General features: G+C 35.2%; 1 protein-coding gene across 3 annotated transcripts in view; it reads left to right on the top strand.

Moving 5' to 3' along the window:
• The window catches only part of LOC131068321 (kinesin-like protein KIN-UB), a 93,376-nt gene that overhangs the window by 25,765 nt on the left and 42,523 nt on the right, over positions 1-25,088 (top strand). For all 3 annotated transcript variants that reach the window (XM_058003492.2, XM_058003493.2, XM_058003494.2), the window contains exons 9-10: positions 2,220-2,432; positions 3,849-3,980. In XM_058003492.2, the coding sequence (XP_057859475.1) occupies positions 2,220-2,432; positions 3,849-3,980 (345 nt within the window). The remainder of the gene's footprint in view (positions 1-2,219; positions 2,433-3,848; positions 3,981-25,088) is intronic.

Below are 25,088 nucleotides of genomic sequence, written 5' to 3'. Positions count from 1 at the left end.
GCAGGAAACCTTTCTTCAGAAAATATTGTGGCAACAACTTTTGGGGGTGGCAAAATGGCAAAAGGAATGTTGCAGATCAGAAGGTCTAAGGCGTCTGCCAGGATGCAATGGAGGAGAGTGCAATTGTAGATTTGGACCAGAGAAATTGTGAGATTGCATATCAATATTATACTTGAGGGTTAATTTGTAGATTCCTTGGGAACCAGTCATCCCTAGATAATCTGTATGAATCAGTGAAGAATTGGAAAAGCAGGGGAATATGAGCTTTGGTCAGTGTTTTGCGAATGCCACCGATAGAGAAAAGTTCTTTCAAGGTGGTCCATTGTTTGTTCAAAAGCAGCTCTCTTTATAAAAGTTCTGGCATCTTGGCTTCAGAACAGCAAAAGAGATGCCTACTAGAGGCCTAGGCTAGATGCCTTTCTGCATGTGTTGTGGAATAAAGATGCTTTCAAGAAGGTTGAAGATTTAATTGGACAATTTGTAAACCCTTTTTTTTTTCATTTTGAGTATTGAGTAGACATGATAACCTCTCCACAATGAATAGGTGCTTAAATATGACTAAAAGTATGGTGATGTAGTACATGCAATTAGTGAGTTCCAATTGAAAAAAATGAAATATGACTAAAAGTATGGTAATGCAGCACATGCAATTAGTGAGTTCCAATTGGAAAAACAAGAAAATTACAGAATTGAAACAAACTGAACGCACTTATGATATGGGGTTTTTGAGAGCTTTTCAGCTAGTATGAATGAACTTGGTGTACTTTTGCCACCAAATTACTGTTCAAAACTGCACATGAAAGATTGTCTTACTTGAGCAATGGAGGTGATAGCATGGCAAGTGGTCCCCACAGGTTCTACTGGGTGATGACGTTGCAAAATGTGGGCAAAACAAGTTACATTACTAATAATGCTTTTGCATATAGTGTAAGTTTGTTCTTCTGATAAATTATCGCTTAAGATATACAGAAAAGGGTTGAAATATATAGATTTAGTGCATTGCCAGTTTTTTTGGGGGTTATAGAAATACAGAGAAGCTTTAGCAAATATTTTAAGGGGCCAAATGGCTAAATCAGGAACAATGCAAAATAGAGATCCTCACTGGATTTTGTGTAGACTGTTTTCAGAAATTTTCAGTGGTTTTAAAGATGTGTTCAAATTGTCATGATGTCCTGTTTTGGGTTCTTTTGGATTTAGAGGCTGAAAATGACCTTAAATAAGAAAATTTAAAATATATGAACTGTAGCTGAGCTGGGGGCTGTTGGTGTTTCAAATGAAATGCTCTGTTCATTTCAGAAACCATGAGCAGAAATGAAAATATGAGGTCTTTTGTCCAACTGGGGTTTTATAAAGTTTGGGAGCCACAAAAAGTACCTAAATGACCCAAAATATGGGCTATGGGCAGAAAAATGTTTAGCTGACCAGTAGTTAAAAAGATGTGGAAAATTGGTTTCCCCAAATTAAATAAGTGCTCCTGAAAAGAATCTAGTCATAGAAGACTTAAGAAAAGAGATAGAAAAGGAAGACAATTTTATATTAGTTGGATCTTCCACATTCAAGATTATTTGGATACTTTTATTTTTGTGTCATTTAAACCATATACAACATTTGTACTTTGGAAGCAGAATGTGTGGCCCAAAAGTTGCAAATCTGATTAAGAGGTCAAAGAGGTCCATAACTTGATGATGATGCAAAGAGAGAAGCCTTGAATGTGGATCTCCAAGAGTTCAAGAGTTCTTAGGCTATAGGTTTACCATCATAACTTTCAATATTGGGAATTCGGTACATTTTTGTAGTTGGGAACCCGACCTGTCAGATTATGATCTGAACAATAACTTTGTCCTTGAACTGAAATTGAATTAAAAAAAAAGTGAAGCAAATTATCAGTAAAAGTATAGTAAACTTAATAGTTCAGACAGCTTATGTTAAGCCATCTACTTTCTGTTGCAAGTTTGTATTCAATGCAAGTTAACAATTTTTTGGGTCGCAAAGCTATAATTTGAGGCAAGTCTTTTGGCTAAATAGCACTAACTGCAATTAGTCAGATAGGATCTATAACTATAAAGAGCACAAAACATGGGCATTCATGTTGGATATATTCTGTCTTCTCCTCATCTTAACACTGAACTGTTTAAGGTTTATTAGACAGGTTAATTGGAATAGCTTTTAGCAGGTACATACATTAGTCAATTAGTTATATTTTAGTTCTAATGTTACAGGCTATGAAAGTGGAGAATGTGATGAAGCTTAAAGAAGAGTTTGATTACAAAAGCCTTTGCAGAAGGTTAGAGGTACAGGTTGAGACTTTGATTGCTGAAAACGAAAGGCAGGCTAAGGCGTTGCTGGATTCTGAAGAAAGGCGGCAGATAGAGGTAATCGAAGCAGAGCATCGTGCTATAGAGGCAGAAAACAAACTTGCAAGTGCTGTGGAGGTATCTTTTCTACATTTTGTGCCCTTCCTTGGGTGTAATTTTTCAATCAAAATGCTCATTTAAATAAATTTGGTAAAGAAAATCAAGCCTTATGGATTGTCTGGTATATTCATCTTTGGGATATTTGCGGCCTTGGGCTCATCTGTGTTGGGATATTGATACTTTGTATTTTATTCAACATATTTTTTCTGGTGTCATGTTCTCTATCCCTTCTTAAGTTATTTTCAAAAGGATTTTGAGATTAGAACCTAAAATTTTGACACTTGAATCAGATATGCCTTCAATTCCATGTTTTTAGTTTAGATCCATATACAACATTAATTTTGATCTTTCCAATTTGAACAGTGCGTTTGTTTAAGTTAGGATTTATATAGGCAATAACATCATATTTGAAATTGTTGTGTTAATAATCTCAGTTTCATATCAAGGAAGGTTGGGAGTAGTTTGTAATGAGTCAGATATAAATCTGGTCTTCCTGCATGCTTGTTTGAATTCTATATTTTTTCATGCTTCTTTCCCAAATTGGAATTTTTTTAAGCATTTTTCAGATGGTGTTATTACTCTGACATGACGGTTATTATATACCTAATTATCTCTCTTAATTACCCTATAGCACGTCCCCTGACGTGCATATACCACCTATCATCTCTATTCTGTCATTCAATCCTATTATATTTTCTATAATATATATTAATTAACATATATCCAAAGTGTATAACAGATTCTCTACAACCGCTGCAGACTTTCTGTTGTGCTTACAGTCCTCTCAATCAACATTTAGTTTTATGGGAAATGTTTAAATATATCAAAGACACCAGAAAAGACTAGACAATGTGGATGACATGGATAGTACTCATTCCATCATATCAACACATTAATATCCTGTTTACTTGACTGTATATCATATTGATAACGCTATTTTCACCTGTCATAGTTTTTTTAATGCATTTATGTCTAATATCATGTCCCATTTTAGTTTATAGATTAAAATAAAAGATTTTCATAAACATAATAAATTCCAAGGCATTATTTAGCTCACAAAGGAAACTGATAAACTGGTGACTCTTTTAAATAATGTGTTAACTTGCGTTATAGTTAGCCATTTAGCGATGTAATTGAAAGGACACTCCAATTTTCAAAGAGTTTAGTGTTGCATTGACGCATGCAATCTATCATAATGTTGGTTGCATCTTGCAATGTTATTTTTACAGATACTTTGGCTATTTTTATTTAGTTTGTAAATATGAGCAAGGATTCTTTGGTAGTTATGCTATCCCTTCTCTGTCTCTCTCTCTCTCTATATATTTTAGTAAAATGGTGTATAGATTATGATCAGTTAAAATGTTTAAGCATCAGACTGGTATTTGCTGAAGCCTCTTTGATAAAATTTGTATCTTGCTTTATTTATGGCTGCAGAGTATGGCTGCAGAAAAGTTAAGGTATCAGAAAGAGTACATGGAGATGCTGCGAAAGCTTGAAGATCAACAACAGCAGCAACAACAACAATGGATGGAAAATGAATCTAGAAAAGAAGATTGTGGGAGAGAGGTTAGCAATAAAGCTTTCTTCCTGTTTTTCCTTTGGCTTGAACTGTATATTGAAAGTTTGCATTGTGCTGACATTTCTGATTAATAGGTTTCCATAATTTGACGTGTGAACTTGGCAAATCAGCTGAGGCTGATTGGTCAAATCTGCCTGTCAATTCTCTATTGGTTAGTTGAAAATTGGAGTTGAGTGACAACCAGAGGAACTAATTTTGAAGTGAAGGAGCATAGGTTTAAGAAGGGGTGCATTGTGTAACAAACACAAATCTAACTTAACTGCTAAACTGTTTAAAATTAGAGCTTTCAAATAAACTTAACTGCTTCAGCTGAAAATGAAAATCAACTAATTAATTGACTAATTGCTTCCATCAAGTTTAGAATCTAATAATTCAACTAAAAAGTAGTTAAACTTTAATTGAATAGTTTAAAGGAACAAACCATAGAAGCAATAGTCTGCAAAAAATCACGATTATACCTGATTAATCCTGAATCCTGGAGCCAGCTGATTTATTCCCTGAAAAAATCCCGATTCACAAAAAAATCGTTGACCCAATTTTCAATGATTTTTTGCATTAAATTCACGTTAAAATCATATTTAAAACCCCCCAAAATGGCAAAAAAAGTGAAAAAAATTATGGTAAAAACTTGCAAAACCCTAGAAAAACTGGCAAAATTACTGAATTGCTTAGAAATAGGGTTGATCCAAGACAGAATCAGAGTCAATGTGGAATCAACGTCGAAAAAGTTGGTTATTTTGTCCATTTTCGGGGAGTTCATCATTCCCCACACTTCACTTGTTCAAACCCATGAGCTCAAACCCACGAGCCCAACGACCCGACAAAGTCAGAAAGCCTGCGAGCTCAATGGCCCTGTAGGGGTTTGATCCTTGGTGGCTGCCTCACCAATGGAGTGTTTCTACTGCAACACTAAACATCCAAAGACATATATAATATATATAGATATAGATATATGATTTTTAATTTATAATCGATATAGTTAATTTTTGCTCAAATGAAGACATACAATTCGTCGAAAAAGTTGGTTATTTTGTCCATTTTCAGGGAGTTCATCATTCCTCACACTTCACTTGTTCAAACCCACGAGCTCAACGACCCAACAAAGGCAGAAAGCCTGTGAGCTCAATGGCCCAGGAGGGGTTTGAACCTTGGTGGCTGCCTCACCAATGGAGTGTTTCTACCGCAACACTAAACATCCAAAGACATATATAATATAAATAGATATAGATATATGATTTTTAATTTATAATCGATATAGTTAATTTTTGCTTAAATGAAGACATACAATTCATTATGTGAACAATATATCCAAATTGCTCCATGAAAAAAATCTGAATGACAACAAACAAGCTTACATAGTTGTAATAAAAGAGCCTCCAACACACAATCATTAAAATTTGTCTCTACCTAAAATAGTAGTTGCAAGCTAGGTATTGCCAAAACCAGTAGCTTGCTAATCTTTTACTTCAGCTAAACAAATGCCTTTTGTTGAATTTTACCCTATATAAAAGACTTACCAATTGCCATATGGGAATATAAAGCATCGCAACTATGGAATATGATTTGATAAGCTTTCTCAAATATTGAACTACCCCTAGGAAACTCATCTCAATCACAATGAAAGTCTTGGATCACTTCAAAATGGCATCCACTATTACTAAATTCCTAACAATAGTTGGATCTCTGTGTGATAAATTTTGATCTCAGCTACTTCATAGACTTAGCTAATCTTTGATCTCAGACTTAGACAACTATTTGGTGTATTTGGTGACTGCCCTTTTAAAAAACTAAATGAATATTTGCCTATGTAATCAGCAATATGAATATAAACAACAAAAATCTATTTTCTACAATTCATTGATTAAATTCCAAGATACTGGTTCTTGCCCGGTCCTGGTTCGAGCTTGGTTTGCAGGACCCACAGAGAACCCAGCCACCTGGGCAGGACCCGGGTGGAACCCAGGGAGAACCAAGGCCCGTGGGTTCCCAAAAACGGGGCCCACGGGTCATAAAAGACCAAAAAAATGAGGTATGCATCCAAATACACGTATCCATAGTACACAACAAGTAATAAAACTATGGATTGTATCATTGTAATAATCAATAATGGTAGTGATAGTTTGTAAATTATATAATTATATTTTATAATTTTGATGTTTGAACACACACACACACATGTACGGACGTACCCGTACTATACCCAAGGAATTTTTTTTTGCCGAATCCGTACCCGTATTCATATCCGTACCCATATCCGAATCGGTAACTTAAACTCTATATTATTTACTCTCTATATCTCTATGCTGTGTAAATGCCCTCAAGGTTTTAAAAAATGTAGTTTGTGTCTATCTTTCTACAATTTTTTATGATTTTTTAAAATCCAAATTTATACCCTTTTTTCAAAAAATCTTATACTTTTGGTTTGCCGATTTTGTCCCCAAATGATTTTTGTTGCTATGATATAAAGCATTGCAATTGTGGAATATGATTTGATAAGCTTTGTAAAATATTGAATTAACACTACAAAACTCCTTGCATCAATCACAATGAAATTCTTGGATCATTTCAAAATGGCTTCCACTTTTACTATTTGTCTCTTAACTTTTGATCTCAGTTACTTCATAGACTTAGCTAATATTTGATCTCAGACTTAGACAACTATTTGGTGTATTTGGTGACTGCCCTCTTAAAAACTTAACTGAATATTTGCCCATGTAATCAGCAATATGAATATAAACAACAAAATATTATTTTCTACAATTCATGGGTTAAACTCTATTTTATTTGTGCTCTTTATATCTCTATGCTATGGAAATGCCCTTAAGTTTTTATAAAAAATAGTTTTTGTCTCTTCTTCTACAATATTTTATGTTTTTATTAAATCCGATTTTTTGCCTATCTTTTCATAATTTTGTCAAAAAATCTTATACTTTTGATTTGATGATTTTTCCTGAAATGATTTTTGCTACTATGGAACAAACTACTTTTTGCCATTTAATTCAATATAGTAACTTCCCTTTTTTAAAAGATAAGATAAAAGTTCAGAGATTACAATCAATAAGTTTTCCATCATAATTCTTTTGTATCAAGCCTCAGCATAGGCTAGAAGAGGGAGAGCATCATCAAGGGCTTTTCCACCCAACCATAGACGTGGCAGTCTCCCGCACATCTTCCAATTGGAAATGGCCCTACCCTTTTCAATGGTGCAGACTAAGGACTAGACTACTTGCCATCTTACCATTTGAGCCTGGTGTTTAGAACCTACATGAATCTAGTTGGTCACACACTATAGGTAACTCCTAACTAGTATGACCATCTGACTAGTAGGTGTATTTGGTTCTTGTGAACTGACGGTCGTATTTGGTTTCATTTAACATGCGCAACAAAGTACTGTTAGACTTCACCACCCTTATTCAACTTGTACACACTGGAGTTCAATATCACACACAGATTTCTCAACAATAGGTACAACTGACCATTGTATTATTGACAATAAATGCCCCTTGGTTTCTTGATGATTGACATTGTCATGTTCCCCCATTTATAGTAGAAACAATCAATACAATTTTTGCCATATAATGTGTTAAGATTATATTGAGATTGTATTATACTACATTGATATAAAAATGATGCCCTGTTATCAATTAACATATTGAATAGTGTTATTACATCATTTTTACAATAAACATTAATTTACATTTTATAATGTTATTATATTAACAATATTATATGTTATACCTTAACATTACCGAACAATGCCATTGTATTAAAGCAATTGCTATATTTATTAGCCGATTTTCTTAACAAACCCAATAACCCTTCCTAAGGGATGGATTGACTGATAAAGCGTCCACATTGATTCATGGGAGGGTCCCGCTAAGGAAAGGTGGCGACGCTTCATGGAAGGAGTGCTACCCAGCTATCATAGCTTTCTACAACGTTGGGGGGTAGAATAAATACCTCCCCTCCCCTATGGGAACGGATAGGAAGAAGAATCACGAAAAGAGGAAAAACGTATCTGCCAGCAAGGAATATAAATAGAAACTGCCGGGAAGGAAAAAGAGAGGAAGGGTCGAAAAAGGAGCTGCTCCAGCAGACCACACTCAGCAAAGGTACGAATTCTGTGTTATCCTAGTCTTACCTAGAAATATATATACACAATGACACAATCACTACAATCTGATAATTTAAACGATTATCTGGTAAATGATCATCCACAGTGAATTGGGTTTAATAATGCAATCGATCATCTGATAAATGATCGACAAATAAAATTTAATACTAAATGAATACAATCAAATATAATGACATAATGAGGGATACGAATGTGATGAAGATGAACTCTATAATGCTGCTAACATAAAATGGGATAATATAATATAATGAATTGAATTTGGTTTATCATAAATCCGATAAATAAGTGTAATCTGAAGACTATCACAAAATCTGATTTAATACAATAATCTAAGCTTTCATTGATAAATAAGGTAGTGATAAATATGATGATGATATTAACAGCAAACTGATGTAACTCTACAATGGAACTTACAATCTATATGAGATCGTTTAATTAATCAAATCAACTGCATATTACTGTTTAATATGGGACCCTCTCTTAGGTAGCCACTCCATGATGGATGCCTAATCCGTGCCATATGGAGCCAAGGGGGATGAAGCATCTGCTCTTGGGTTTAAGAGAGGAGGTGGCTGGATGAGGGGGAACGACGATAGAGCACCTCAGTGGGTACGCCACTCCATTATGGATCCTTAACACCTGCCATATGGAGCCAAGAGGGATATGGAATCTGCTCTTGAGCCTAGGAGGTGGGATTTCTTGGACACCCTATCCAACTAGCCTGCCCTAGTGTACTAAGGAAATTGATTGGTAACTAACTTAGAAACTGATTTTATTTAAATATAATAATATGATTTCAGCTAAGAAATATAATAATCTGTTTATATCTAACAAATATAATTCTAAGTTAATACAGCAGAATTGATATCATTTAATTCATTGGTATATGTTTCAGTTTTATAAGTATTATTTAATTCATTGGTATGTGTTCTCTAATTTTGTTTCAGGAAAACAGTATACAAAGGTACACCCATAAAACTTAATTACCTATTTTTAGATTTGGGTAAAATTAGATTAACGTTCAACATCTGTTGTAAATCTGACTCCTACTGCCGCAACTGTCTACAAAGGTTCTCGAATAGTAGGGGGCAAATAGTTCTAGAGTTGAGCAGCATGGGGCCACCCTTCAGAATAATTAAGTGGGAGGCGAACAGAGAATCGATTTCCCACTGAGTTTCTTATAAACAGAAGAACAGTTCAAATACATTTAGCTTATACAACTTCATATTTATACTTTATGACCTGCACCAACTTAATGATGAGATCCTTCATTCGTCCTACGACCTGATTTAGAGGTTGATCAATTACCCAATTTCAATGTTTTACTAATGATCCACTGTGGCTTATAACTGAACAATACATATTGATAATACTACAACAGAGATGATCCGCCTAGCCGTTTACGTATTCTTTCTTGATTAAGTTTATTAACAAAGAGACTTCGAATACATCGCACTGTTATACCATGATCTGGGTATATAGGTAGTTCTTCATTCTGCTCTCAGATCCTCTTTATAATAGACAGATTTATCTCTCAACAATGTGCTATTCATGCACATACATATTCAAATATTCAAATCATAATAAATAATAATGCTGGAACAATATCAATACTATGGTATCCATCTTAAACAGAAAGGAAAAAACATGCCTGAGCTGTGGTGATGCTGTTAAAGGATGTTTCCACTTGATGGATAATCTATCGCCACACTTGAACGAGCTTCCACGATGTTCCAACAGAGTTTCCCTTAATACTGAATGCTGAAAAAGCTAATGATGCTGATAGGGAGCTTGGCAGGTAAGTGCTCACAAGGCTAACTTGCTCCAAAAGGATCAATGTATTGGCCAAAACCTTGTAGGATCTGATGTGTATGTTTTACTCAACCTGTCTGGTTATTGAAATGCCAAGGATTCCATGGTCTACTTGCCTAGCAAACTCCCTTTATGGTGATGGCTTACTCCCATGCTCCAGAACTACTCAAAGTGCTTGTTCTCCCCATCTTCAACTACTTGTGCTTGGTTCTTGGGGTCTTCAACTTTCAGTTCCAATGTGTACTAGGAGACTTCCACATGGAAATGTAGGGGCAGCAAAGTGAAACTCTTCATGGAATGCTCAACTTCTAGTTTAGGCCTATAACCCACAATTTGCTCAAACTCACTAATAAGGTTCAACTACCCCAAAATGGCTGCTCGCTGTTTAGGAGACCTAAGGAGCACTTGGAGGACATTCTTGGAATGATTCCATACTGTTTTACAAGCCCAAGACTCATTTCCGAACCGAGTTCATACAATTTTGCAAAAACTGCCAATTTTGTGTGTTATGCAGCAGGGCTTCTAGCCCGTGGAGGCCTAATTGGCCCTTTTTTGCTCCCATTGGTCAACGATGGCCATTTTGACCACAAAACAAGTTTGGGATGATGTTGTAAGGTTGAATGCTCAAAGATTTTTGAGGTTTAGTTCACTGTTAGAGTGGTTTTCAGACTGTCCACCTTTTATGGCATAAAAGGAGGGTTTCATAGGGTTTTGAGCTTGCAACTTGGAAAACACTTCCAACTGCTCCTTCCACACCTCTTCAAAGGCTTGGGACCTCTGCCACCATGCTAGGAACCATCTGCAAACATTTCCCTGCAATCATATTGCCAAACACTTGGCAAGCAAGTGGGAAAACAACAAAAAGCCACTGTCGCTGTCTTTATTTCTGACTTTTACCAGTCAATTACATCTACCCTTGAGGCCTGCAAGAAAGAAGTGTTTGGAAAGAAGAAAAACACCTCGAAGAAGTCTTCAATCATATCACTATTCATCTATTACATAGCCTTTAAGATGCAAGGCTTGGATTATGCTTCAACAAGCATTCCTTGGGCATTTTGCCATTTACAAAATCAGAAAACAGTGAACTCACTGTTTGGTTGCAAAAGGAACAAGATTGAAATAAGAACAAGTTAAATAGCCATCTAAGAGGATCCTCAACATCCTTGGCCAAATCTCCAGGCCCTTGACACATCCATTTGCTCGCTCAAATCGTTTTTGAGTGCAAACTATGAGTTTAGTCAAGTTACTAGCCAAATGACAAACACTTGCCTAGTAATCACTCATTTGCATCTTCAAACCATTTTTCTGGCACAAAAATAAAGGAATGTACAATATATACACATGGATCAACTTGGAAGAATCCATTGGAGGGATCCCAGACCTGGATCAACCAAGTTGACACATTTTACAACTCCAAACCCTTGGCAGGGCAGCAGGTACCTAGTTTCCAATTATTTTTGTAAAAACACTTTGCAAAAGAGAAAATGATGAAATAATTACATGGGAAGCTTGGTTACATCCATATTACAACTTCCAAGAAGGTACAGTACGGATTGTACAGCTACAGTAGGGACTGCCCCTCAAAAAGGAAGAAAAACAGTCATAAAAGCCAAAAAAACACTTGATTTCTATTGAGTTCCACTTGTAAGTACAATCACCAACCTTTCCCAAGGTAAGGAGAGGCCTTATATAGTTGCTCAAGTTGGTTTCCACGCCCATGTACGGACAAGAGACTTTTTAAATTACATTTTTCAAGAAAATGACCTTTTTGACAACTTTCTTGAGCAAAAAGACAACTTTTCTTGCTCACAAAGGCATTTTTACCATCCTAGCCTTAGCAACTTGCCTAAACCATTTAGACATGCTTAAAAACACTAAACAAACATGTTTCAATGCTCTTGAAACCATTAGGAGACCTTTTTGGCACTTCTCCACATTTTTGCCAAAAATTGTCAACTCAAGGCTTGAAATGCAAGATTTGATCTCTCAAACCCAAAATGAGATCAAAACCACTACAAATGACTCAAAACAACCTAAAACAACAAAAACAACCTACAACAAGACTTTACAAACATATAAGCATGAAATACCCAAAAATGAAGTTTTGACTCAACTGGGTGCTCCTGCACCAGATACCGTGCTCAAGGATGGTATGAATATGAATGATAGCAATAGTTGGTAGATGAATTTCGCTTAAGGAAAAGGAGCCATCATGCGTGATTGAGAGAATGGAAGATTAAACCTCCTGTCATCGAAAATGCCTTCTCTTTAATGAATGCCAAGTGAACAAAAGAAAACCGATGATGCAAAAATGTCTGCCATCTTGTTCGACGGTTTCAAGCAAGGAAGTTCTGAGTGGTGGTGGGGAGAGAGTAACGTCTCCGCCCCACTTCTCAATATTTTAATAAGCAAGGCTTTGACTTACTAGACGATTACAAATTTCCCTTAATGCATAAAACACTATGTTACCCCAAGTTTCCGGGACGACAATTTTTTTTGCCAAATTTGGGGACCGGGGGGGGGGAACGGCAAAGGGGACAGCTATATAAATATAGGGAAAATTTAAAATATATAGGAAAATTCTAAATGTTCATATGAAAACATGGATAAAGCATGCATCTATACATTATATTCATATGAAAACATGGATATAGCATGTGTATGATACTATGAAAACATTTTAGAATGCAAACATCGAACATACAACATTATCAATAGACTCAATACTCAATATGCACTCATAATTCAGAATTTCAATTCATTCACATTGTCAATATGCATATCATAATAGATATTAAAGAAATAACATACAAAATGCCCAAAGGCCACACTGCTGCCATATTGTTTCATTGTCAATTGCGATATGGAAATCAAAATAGTACTAAGTAAATACTAAAAAGCAAGTATAATATTTATTATTTAATATTTTTTTATTTAATTTATTTTCTATTTATAAATTTTAAAATTTATAATATGAATTAATTTAAAATTATAAATATTTGATATGAATTAATAAATTTAATGTTGCCTTTTAATTTTTGATAGAGGGCCCATGTTAGAAAAATAATAAAATATAGATAGTTGTATTTTGATTTCATAACTATTCAAATTCAATAATAAAAAAATTGATAGTCGTTTTTAAAATTTTTTCAATATAGAGGGCCCATGTTAGAAAAATTTAAAAAAAATTGAAAATACGACTTTTAAAAAAAATATTTTTCCCTAGCTCTAGATGTGGGGGACATCTAGCCGTCCCCAATCCGTCCCCAGCCGTCCCCCCGTTTCGGGGACGTCCCCTCAAAATTCTGACAATTTGGGGATTGGGACGAGGGTTTTCAGGTAGGGGACGTGTCCCCGGGTTTCGTCGATAAAACATAATGAATTTATATATGTAAATATATATCCACGTATGAGTTATATCTCATACTTACATTTATATGTATCTATGTGTTTATATATGTACATCATTTCATAATAATTTGGATGTACCTATACATATAAGTATTTATGCATGCTATATACACTCATGTCTGGATATATATATATAAATTTTAATGAAGTATATAAATTTGGATAACCATATTATATATATATATATATATATATATATATATATATATATATATATGTATATATATATATGGCTATCCAAATTATATACTTTATTAAAATTATTAATCTTAGAAAAAACAACACTCATATAACTCAAAAGACGATAAAAGGATAAGACTGACCGTGTGATGCCCCCATATTGTCAAATAGTAATAATCTGTATCTAAATATGCTTATGTACTAATTTTTTAATTATGAATTATTTGCTCATTCAAATTTAAGATTTGAATGAACTACTTAATAATAAATTGATTATTATATTCCTTAACATACCAATGAAATCAGAAATAAATAAAATAATAAATTAAGAGTATAAATACACTATTAATAGTAATTATTTAATTAATAATTTTATAATAAGAATAATTATTATCAATTATTAATAGCATTATTATTGAATCATTATTGTTATGTTATGAGTGGACTGCCACCGATTAAGGAAAAAGGAAAGGCAGCGACCTTTCAAAGGAATCGCTGCCACCGAAGGGTGGCTTTCCACCACCAACGGAGGTAAATAAATAGCCTCCATGATATGTGGAGGGGGAAATGGGAAGGAAGTTAAAAGGGATCGAATGCTTAAGGGAAAAGCAGTTCGGTCAAACTAAGACTGGGAAGGCAGTCAGCGATTTTTATTGGTAAGGATTGATCACCATGGATCATATGAAATCAGAACTTTATTAAGTTACAGGCAGTAACATCCTTGTTCTTGATGGTATGTATTGGGATGTGCTTAATACGTATGCTTGATACATGAAGCCTGATAATGTTTATGCAGAATTTAATAGTAATATTAATATAGACTGCAATAAGTAAGACAATCATATTTAATATATAGTGGCAGACCAGATCTGATGCATGCCAGATCTGTCTGCCTTTACAGCCACAATTATTCTAACAATTAATAATATTTTTGGTAGCATTAATAATTTATACAAAAAGCAAATACATTAATAATTGATAATATAATTTAAATTAGTTATATATATATATATATACAATGTCTTGAACAGTAAAATAATAATCTCAGACTGATATTTAGGGAGGACTCTTAGGGTAATAGTCAATAAGAGGAATATTTAATGCAATTTCATTCTTGCTGTTACTGTCAGTATTTAAGAAGATGGGAATGAGATGTTCCAAAGAGGAGCAGTCTAAATCCAAGCTATAGGTTAAGTCCCAAGATAGGGTGGGGATCAGCGACCCATAAGACTTGAGGGTATAGACCCAAGATAGGTAAGGGCTGGGATCTGTAAACTTTGAGGGAACCTACTGTAGTTGGTCTCTAAGCGCTTTGGTAACATACATATCCTCCTTGCTTAAAGCTGAAGTAGTAACAAGGGTTGGTACTTGCATTAAGAGTTATGGAAGACAAACTTAATTATCTAATATGGTTGATGAACAATTCACTTATTAATAACAAATTAATTGAACTATGGATAGCACAGATTTGATTCATGTTAAAACGGATTTGTCTCCTAATCAATTTAGTTTAAGTCATAAGTATATTGAACTAGATAAATTATGTAAATCAGGTAGGGGACATTACAAATGGTATCAAATCCTTGATCCTGCCATCTTGTAGGGTAAGGCTAAAACAAAGAATACATTCTAGTCAATAAGAAGATTTATCAATATGTTTATTCACGTATATGCTTCATAGATTAAGTGAATTTATGTGTATACTCCATGTGCTATGTATATTCTCATATATGCTTCATGATTGATTTGTCTTCAGTATATCCACTCCATAAGTGCATTTGTCATATATGCTTGTACTTTAAGTGTATGTGCTACTTCATTGTTTACATGTATGATATGCGGATGACTCATGCTTTATGCATATTCATGTGCATACTTAATGCGTATTTGTTTATTCATGCTTCATAATTGACATGTTGGATTTCTGCCTAACGTGTTTTCCTCATGTGCATTTTTCTCATGTATGCCTTGGTCTTAAGTGTACTTATGTGCATGATTCATGCAGTACATGTATTCCTTTGTATACTTCATGATTCATGCCTTTGTCTATTCATATGTATGATGCATGCTTTACGTAGCTGCTTCATGCCTTATGTGCTTCACTTCATGCCTTGCGTATACTCATGGTTTGCTTCTTGCCTTACATGTGTCCGTTATTTCATGTCTTATGTGTACACTTCAAGTCTTCTGGTATTTATGTGTGTTACTTCATGCCTCTTATGTATACTTTATACTATGTGTATGCTTCATGCCTTAGGTAAATTCATGTGTATATTTCATGTGTACACTTCATGCTTTACATATTCATGCCTTACGTGCATACTCCATGTTTTACGTAAATGCTTCTTGCCTTATGTGCTTCCATTTGTATACTTCGTTCTTTACACCCTATGTGTATGACTCGTGTCTTAGATATTCATGCGTCTGATTCATACTTGATGTATTGGATTCCTGCATAAAGTGTTTTCCACATATTTACTCCATATGTATTTTATATGTATGCTTTGCACCTCTGTATGTACTGCTTCATGCCTTGTGTGCATTACTTTGTACCCTACATAGATGCTTCATGTCTTACATACATTTATGCATCATGCTTCATTCATGTTTATGACATGTATTATAGTTTCATGACTCATTCCCTTACGTGTATTGTGTGTATACTTCATGTATGCTCTGTGTCTTCATGCATTCATGTGTATACCTCGTGTATGCTCTGTGTCTTCATATATTCATATGTATACTTGTGATTTTATTGGTAGATGACTCAGTTTGAGAAAATTGTCAATTGCTTGAGCACAAGCAATCTTGAGTGGGGAGGACTGTGATGTCCCCATATTGTCAAATAGTAATAATCTGTAGCTAAATATGCTTATGTATTAATTATTTAATTATGAATTATTTTTTCATTCAAATTTAAGATTTGAATGAACTACTTAATAATAAATTGATTATTATATTCCTTAACATACCAATGAAATCAGAAATAAGTAAAATAATAAATTAAGAATATAAATACACTATTAACAGTAGTTATTTAATTAATAATTTTATAATAAAAATAATTATTATCAATTATTAATAGCATTATTATTGAATCATTATTGTTATGTTATGAGTGGACTGCCGCCAATTAAGGAAAAAGGAAAGGCAGCGGCCTTTCAAAGGAATCACTGCCACTGAAGGGTGGCTTTCTACCACCAACGGAGGTAAATAAATAGCCTCCATGATATGTGAAGAGGGGGAAATGGGAAGGAAGTTAAAAGGGATCGAATGCTTAAGGGAAAAGCAGTTCGATCAAACTAAGATGGGAAGGCAGTCAGCAATTTTTATTGGTAAGGATTGATCACCATGGATCATATGAAATCAGAACTTTATTAAGTTACAGGCAGTAACATCCTTGTTCTTGGTGGTATGTATTGGGATGTGCTTAATACGTATGCTTGATACATGAAGCCTGATAATGTTTATGCAGAATTTAATAGTAATATTAATATAGACTGCAATAAGGTAGACAATCATATTTAATATATAGTGGCAGACCAGATCTGATGCTTGTCAGATCTGTCTGCCTTTACAGCCACAATTATACTAACAATTAATATTATTTTTGGTAGTATTAATAATTTATACAAAAGAAAATACATTAATAATTGATAATATAATTTAAATTATTTATATATATATATACAATGTCTTGAACAGTAAAATAATAATCTCAGACTGATATTTAGGGAGAACTCCTAAGGTAATAGTCAATAAGAGGAATATGTATATGCAATTTCATTCTTGCTTTTAAAAAAAATTGGATGAATTAATTGAATGATATACAAACGTATATATAGACGTTACAAGAAGGTAGACTGCAGTGAAGACCGCTTCCGCCCAAAAGTGTTTTGGAGCATTTCTATACTCCAACATATATCGAGCCATCTCAGTGACTGTACGGTTCCTGCGCTCAACAACACCGTTCTGCTGAGGGGTGTAAGGTGTGGTAAGCTGATGCTTAATGCCATGTGATGCACAAATGTTGGTGAACTCTGTAGAACAAAATTCCCCTCCATTGTCGGACCGAAGAGTGACTATCTGACAGCTAGATTCTTTCTCCACTAAGGCCTTAAACTTCTGAAACATGGTGAACACCTCTGATTTCTGCTTAAGAAAATAAACCCACATGCGTCTGCTGAAATCATCAACAAATAATAGAAAATACTTGCATCTAGTGACTAATATCCGCATGAACGAGCTGGAAGACCTTGGATGTTCTCCAAGCGTCTCCATCTGTAAACGGAGTCTATGCTGCTTTCCAGCCCCGACATGCGCCGCAAACTCCATGATTTTGAGTTTGAATCTCAGGTAAATCTACGACTAGATCCTCTCAAACCAACTGAGAGATATAGTGGACATTCAAGTGTCCATATCGTTGATGCCAAAGAGTGCTGATGGAAGTACTCCTAGGTGCCATGGCGAGCCCCTGAGAACTAGTAGAATCAACAAGTCTATAAAGACCTTGATCCTCAATGCCAACTGCAACTGTAGTGTGAGTCTCCCTGTCAACAATGCTGCACTTGTGCAACATGAAGACGACATCTAGTTGTGGTGAATGTTGCATAATTTGACTGACTGATAGTAGATTGAGCTTTATACCAGGTACAAAGTATACATTGAGGAATATGAAATCCCTCCCACCAGATGAAATTTGAACGTTGCCCTTGTCGACAATAGTATACTCTTCATCTCCTCCAAAGATCACTAAATCAGTGAAAGGCATGTACTCTGTAAACCAATCTCGACGATGTGTGAAATGCCGAGAGGCTCTAGAGTCAATGTATTAGGTTGATGATTGAACATCATCAAATGAGGTTTGAGCCATGAACGCATAGAAGGCAAATTCCTTCTGATTAGAATGCGTTGCAGAATTGGCTTTCTGCTTGGACCCTCCCTGTTTGGATTGTTGGGATGCTATCAATTTCTTGCAATCTTTCACCAAATGGCCATATATATGACAGTAAGAACACTGTAAGCTCTTCTTCTTGGAAGACTGTTGAGGTTAACCTTGACCTTGTCTTTTTTGCTGGAAGGATGGAGCTTTGCTCTTGTACTTATGCGAAGCTGAGGCTGTGAAAGCTTGTTTAGTGGACGAACTAGCTTTGCTTCCAAACTACTGCTTCCATCGATCCTGCTGTAGAAGCTTGTTGCAAAGATCAGGAAACTTCAGATCAACACTAGTAGAGGAGATATTGAGTGTATCAATGAAGTTCTTGTAGGATCTGGGAAGGCTTTTCAGCGTGATCACTACCATATCCTCTTCCACCATGGTTCACTCTATAGCTTCCAACTGGTCACATATGTCCTTTATCTTCGTAAGATGTGCATGGATAGATGATTTCTCATCCATCATGATAGAAAACAACATATTCTTCAGAAGGAAAGCTCAACTCTTGTCAGATATTTCATGAAGATCCTTTAAGAGATTCCAGATCTCCTTAGCTGTTTGACTTGAAGGCACTTGAGGGAGTTGATCATATGTGACTGAGAGTTGATTAGCATGACAATCTTTTCGATTCTTCACATCATGTTTGTCTTGATCATCACCTGCTGTTGTAGGACGAGATTCCTTGCCCAAAACAATATGATCAAGGCAACGATACTAAAAAATCGTCAACATGCGTTGTTTCCAGGTTTTGTAGTTGCGGCCGTTGAACTTTTGTAAATCGAGGTTGAACGAGGTCAACCGAGTGAAAGCAAGAGACAAAAGAATTTGATTAAAAAATCGGAATAGAAGCAGCTGCATAAAAAATTGAAACCCTGGAGTGGAATTCGAGGCACGAATCCCAAGGCGTGAATTTCAAAGTTTGCTGGAAAACTCGGAAATAAAAAATCCTCTACAAATTTAAAACTGCAAATTTTCTTGAAAAAAATGATCAGAGATAATAATAATTTGGCAGAAAAAAAATATGGATAAAAAAAAATCAATTAAAAAAAATTGTACTGGGACTCAGGATTTTGGAAAACCCAGAAGGCCAAAACAGTAGACATGAAATTTTAGAGGCACACCATCACGTGAAAACCCTAGCCACAGAATTAGAAAGTATGCCAGGTCGCGTCACTTTTTTTTCCCACGAATTCTGCACAAAGAGCACCAAAAGGCTGCAAAACGAACACGAAAATCACGTAAATCCCCACAGGTCTGCACACACAAAAAAAAACCATCGGTTGCAAAAACAGGAGGCAAACACACGAAAATCGCGAACGAAAAATCCCGTTGCGAAAACAATTTGCAGGTTGCAAAATAAGAGCGCAAAAATCACGTCCAAAAAGTCACGGCGTCAAAAAAAATCTTCCTCAACAACAAACATGAATAGACCCGCGAAAATCCTGATTTCATCGTGATTTGAAAATCTACAGAGATCAGTAAAAAACGCGAAAAAATAAAATAGCGATTTTTACAGATAAGGAAAAAAAAATGCGAATGGAGCCAGAAACCCTAGCTCAAAGTCTTGGTATGAAACCTGTAATTTTTTCCAAAGGAATTAACCTTAAAAAAAAAACTAAAATTTGCCCCAAGAACAAAAACTTTCAAAAAATTTCCATTAAAAGAAATTCCGAAATTTACAAATTTTCATGCTCTGATACTATGAAAAATAATTGGATGAATTAATTGAACGATATATAGAGGTTACAAGAACTAATCGTTAAAGTAAAAGACTAAAAAGCTAAATGCTAAATAAAGCTTAAAAGAAAATTAAATAAAAGCTAACTATGCGTCTTTAATAAAGAAGCAATAGTTTACAATTAACAAGCTAAAACTAAAAAGCTAAATGACCATTAAACAAGGAGCTAAATTTAGGTGACTAAAATATAATTAAATATTCTAATAGCTGTTACTGTCAGTATTTAAGAAGATGGGAATGAAATGTTCCAAAGAGGGGCAGTCTAAATCCAAGCAATAGGTTAAGTCCCAAGATAGGGTGGGGATCAGTGACCGATAAGCCTTGAGGGTATAGACCCAAGATAGGTTAGGGCTTGGATTTGTAAACTTTGAGGGAACCTATTGTAGTTGGTCTCTAAGCGCTTTGGTAACATACATATCCTCCTTCCTTAAAGCTCAAGTAGTAACAAGGGTTGGTACTTGCATTAAGAGTTATGGAAGATAAACTTAATTATCTAATATGGTTGGTAAACAATTCACTTATTAATAATAAATTAATTGAACTATGGATAGCACAAATTTGATTCATGTTAAAACAGGTTTGTCTCCTAATCAATTTAGTTTAAGTCATAAGTATATTGAACTAGATTAGTTATGTTAATCAAGTAGGGGACATTACAGACCGCCTACTAATTGACAAGACGAGACGACCACCCAAATAGCCAAGGTGAGGACCAACTTCTAACAACTTATATTAAGACTCAATCAAGGCTTGATGGCAAGTTTGATCTCTTCCAAAGTGTGACCTTGATGATACTCTCCCTCCCTTTTGAGGGCGTTGCTTGTCCTGCATCCACTTGGTTACATGTAAATGGTTAGACTAATCTTATCTTCTCATTAAGCATTATTATATATAAAATAAACATTGCCAATAATAATCCTTCATGTCCATTTACCAATTTATTTTAAGATTACTCATCCACATATGGAAGTAATAAAATATCAACAATTAACCACACATAATTGCATTGTTAAATATAAAATCATTGTTGAAAAGAGGAATGTAACAAATTGTGTTTTGACTTGATCATTGGATTTGACATCTGAGAATAAAATGTAGTTGATTTCTGTGGCAAGGCATGTTGTTTGCTTTTTTTTGCATTGCTTTATTTAGGAAAAATGATTTTTCCTCAAATGCAAGACAATATATGATTGTTCACAATATATCTGGTGGTATGCCTTTGCTAGGATTCATTCAATCTTGTAATGTTTCCATTGTCTAAAGTGTTTCAATTTTGTTTTTCAGATTTTGTGAATGCCAAAAGCATTTAGGATTTTGGTGATAGCAAAAGAATTTCCAGATTTGGGTATGGTGAATTGTTTTTCTAGATTTTGGAGATGGCTATTAAAATAATATATAAAAATTAATGTTTTAAACTTTTGTCTTTTAGAATAAAAATAATTTAAGAAAACATCTTAACAAAATTAAAAGAAGCAAAGCTTTTAAGAAATAAATATGCATCTTTGTTTTTTAACCTTCATGATAGTGGGTTTTCACAATTAGAGCATCACTAATCGGGTTTTTAGTAGTTAGAGCATCACTAATTGCAAATATGGGTTTCCAAGTTTTTGCATGTCCCTTGGTCAAAGTTCTATTATATCGACTTGTACTCTTCAAGATTCAATCTTCAAAGGAGGATGGTAATTTAGATATTTTCATGTACATGCCTTGTGCATCATGTTATCCAAAGGTCATTTATGGCTACTAGTCTTTTGGATGTGTTGAAAGGAGATGATCAACTTAGGGGCTCTAGAATATCGAGAAGTTGAAAGTCTTTGTGTCGAAGGGCGTTGGCCTCTTGAAGCTAAAGAGTCAAATTCTGTTGGTTTGAATATGTAAAGAAAGTAGAGATATTATTGCTTGAGTCCCTACAGAGGTAGTAATATCTCCCATAGATCTCATAGTAAATGGGGCATCTAAAGATGACATGCTCTTTAGTCCCAAACTCCTAGAGGGAGTGAAGACAATAGATTTGGGTAGGGTTAGAAATTTGATGATTTGTTTGAACTTGTAGCTAATGGGATCAAATCCTCGTTTGGACAAGAGGGAACCTCAAGCTATGTGATTAGTGAAATTGGAGTTAGTGAAGGTGGCAAAGTATACCATCTTTGACTTGAAGGAAATGCTTAGCATAAAAAGCAAGCTTTAGGTTTAGTGGCACAAGAGGTGAGGTCCAAGTGACATGGATTTATTGTTTGTAAATGTACCTTCTAGCATCTTTGGTGATGTTTTCCTTATATGGAAGGAGTTGAGGAGGAGCATCAAAGGAATATACATGAAAGGAAGTATTTTGTCAATAGAGATGCCAATAGAAAAGAGTAATCTAGCCTCCAAGTGCCAACACTTATGACATCGGATTGGATCCAATGAGGCAATCCTCTTTGAGGAGTGAAGAGCTAAATATGGATATTGTGACTAGAGTAGAGTCGCCCAAGGATTTGAATTTGTGGGTGAGAAATATGATGATTTGTCTCAACCTGTAGCTAATAGGATCAAATCCTTATTTGGACAAGAGGGAACCTCAAGTCATGTGACCAGTGAAATTGGAGATAGTGAGGGTGGCAAAGTATACCATCTTTGACTGGAAGGAAATGCTTAGCATAAAAAGCAAGCTTTAGGTTGAGTGGCACACGAGGGGAGGTCCAAGTGACCTGGATGTATTGTTTGTAAATGTCTCTTCTAACATCTTTGGTGATATCTTTTGAAGGAAGTAATCGAGGAGGAGCATCCAAGGAGTACATGAAATGAGGTAGTTTGTCAACAGAGATGTCGATAGAAAGGAGTGGTCGAGCCTCCAAGTGCCAACACTTGTGGCATCGAATTGGATCCATTGAGGCAATCCTCTTCAAGGAGTGAAGAGCTAAATATGGATATTATGACCTAAGTTAGAGTCATTCGTGGATTTGAATTTTTGTATGTGGAAAGTAAGCGAAAAGATAGTCTCATGATGCACTAGTTGGGTAGAAAACTTTGCCTTGACAATGCTTTAGGGAACAATCCTCTTGCACTTGATAAGACACTATGACATGAGACTCTAGACCCTCCAAACATGGGCCCCAAACTTTTGAGTTGTACAAAACTATGGGCTTGATGATGTATCAAAATATGTATCTTTGAGGGGATATCTTGGAAGTGGATTTGGAAACACTAGTGTTCCAAAGCAAGAGAGAGGCATATCCCTTACGAAGATGTGAATGTGAGACAAGTTTCATTTTGGGGGGAGTAGCAAATTGGAGCTGCAAGTATGTGTAAGTGTAAGTGATCTCCAAGGCTGCCCCCAATAAAGAATTGGAATCTGAAAAGAAGACATTTGGAGATATTGAAGTCATGACCTTAGTTTTACAAAGGTTAACCACAAGCCGGTGAAGATAACAAAGACTAAAAGAAGAATGGCAATAATCACCTCGTGTAAAATGCAACCATCATTTGAGTGTGTGTTATCAAAGAAATACTTCCAACTCATCAATGTAGTTGTTGAAGGGGGTTGGGAAGAGAGGACACTCTTGTTTAGACCTAATAGTGGTACTCATAAAGTCAAAGAGACTTTGAAAGATACAAAATTACCCAATAATTGTCTCACAAAGCCTCAAATAATGGTATTGAGAGAACAAGAAATTCCAATATCATGCATCCATTTGAAAAGTAGGTGTCTCAATATTGATTCAAAGGCCTTCTTGAAGTCTATGAAACAACAAAAGACTAGGAAAGATTAGTGGTGAGCTTCCTCAATAATAGCCCAATGTGTAAAGGTGTCAATGGTCTAACAATTTGTCATGAAATTGGTTTGTATACGAGCACAAAAATTACCATTTTCCAAGTACTCAAGAAATTGCATATTCTACATTGTGACATAAGGTTTGGAAAATTTATGTCCAATCCTGATAGTCTTATAGTTCCCAATATTAGAGAGATCCTCAAACTTATGAATAGGATGAATTATTTGTTGAGACCAAGATTGAGGAAAGCCTAAATAAATAACATCATCAAGAGGCTAGGGAATCTACACCATATTTGATGAATTCAGCTTGAAGGCCTTCACAATCATTTGCCTTGCTGGTTCATAACTTCATTGTAGTCCTCTTGACTTGACGTATGATAATAGTATAAGTAGCTGGTGAAATAAAGACCACAACGATAGGCTGGTTGGGTACATTGTAAAGAGAGAAAGCATAGGAGACCCACGTGGTTGGCTTAACGTCAGAGGCTATACCTATAAATTTCCTTGGAATAAGAGTTTAGCAAAAGTGTTTGGGGAAGTGGTGAAGATCAGCAAGGAGGACAAGTTACTAAGAAGCAAGAATCTATCTCTTCTTGTGATGGAGAAGAGAATGATAGCCTCTATATATGGAGGGTCAAGAGATAGTGAAAACTAGAGCCTTTGATGGAGAGATTTGCATTCGTCATTGAACCATTGGTTTGTAGGGTAGGACGCATAGGGGTGGGGAAGTCAGGGAAGATGTAAAGTGTGGGGACAAGATTTCAAGGGCAGCATCCAAAGGGCTAGACAAAGGAAGTCATATTTGGAGTCAATTATGGGAAGATGGAGGCAGTAGAAATTGGTTAAAAGAAGGGAGAGTAGGTTGAATGATCAAGGGTACAATCATCAATAAAGTGGATTGTAGGATGCCTAGTAATAGAAGATGTGCTGTGGGCAATGAGTGAGAATTGGCAAGAAGGATGAAGGACATTGTGTCATGATCAACGAGTGGGAGCAGCCAAGAAGAAATAGAGAAAACACAAATATTGGGGATGAGGGACCTATAGGTGAGCAAAGTAGCTCATCCTTAATTAAAATCGGTTATATTGTTTGAGTCCCATAGATTGACTTCAATTTTTTGTGGACA

The sequence above is a fragment of the Cryptomeria japonica genome, chromosome 11 (assembly GCF_030272615.1).
Source record: "Cryptomeria japonica chromosome 11, Sugi_1.0, whole genome shotgun sequence".
Taxonomy (NCBI): Eukaryota; Viridiplantae; Streptophyta; class Pinopsida; order Cupressales; family Cupressaceae; genus Cryptomeria; species Cryptomeria japonica.
Note: the sequence above shows the minus strand (reverse complement) of the source record. Positions and strands in the feature narration are given on the sequence as shown.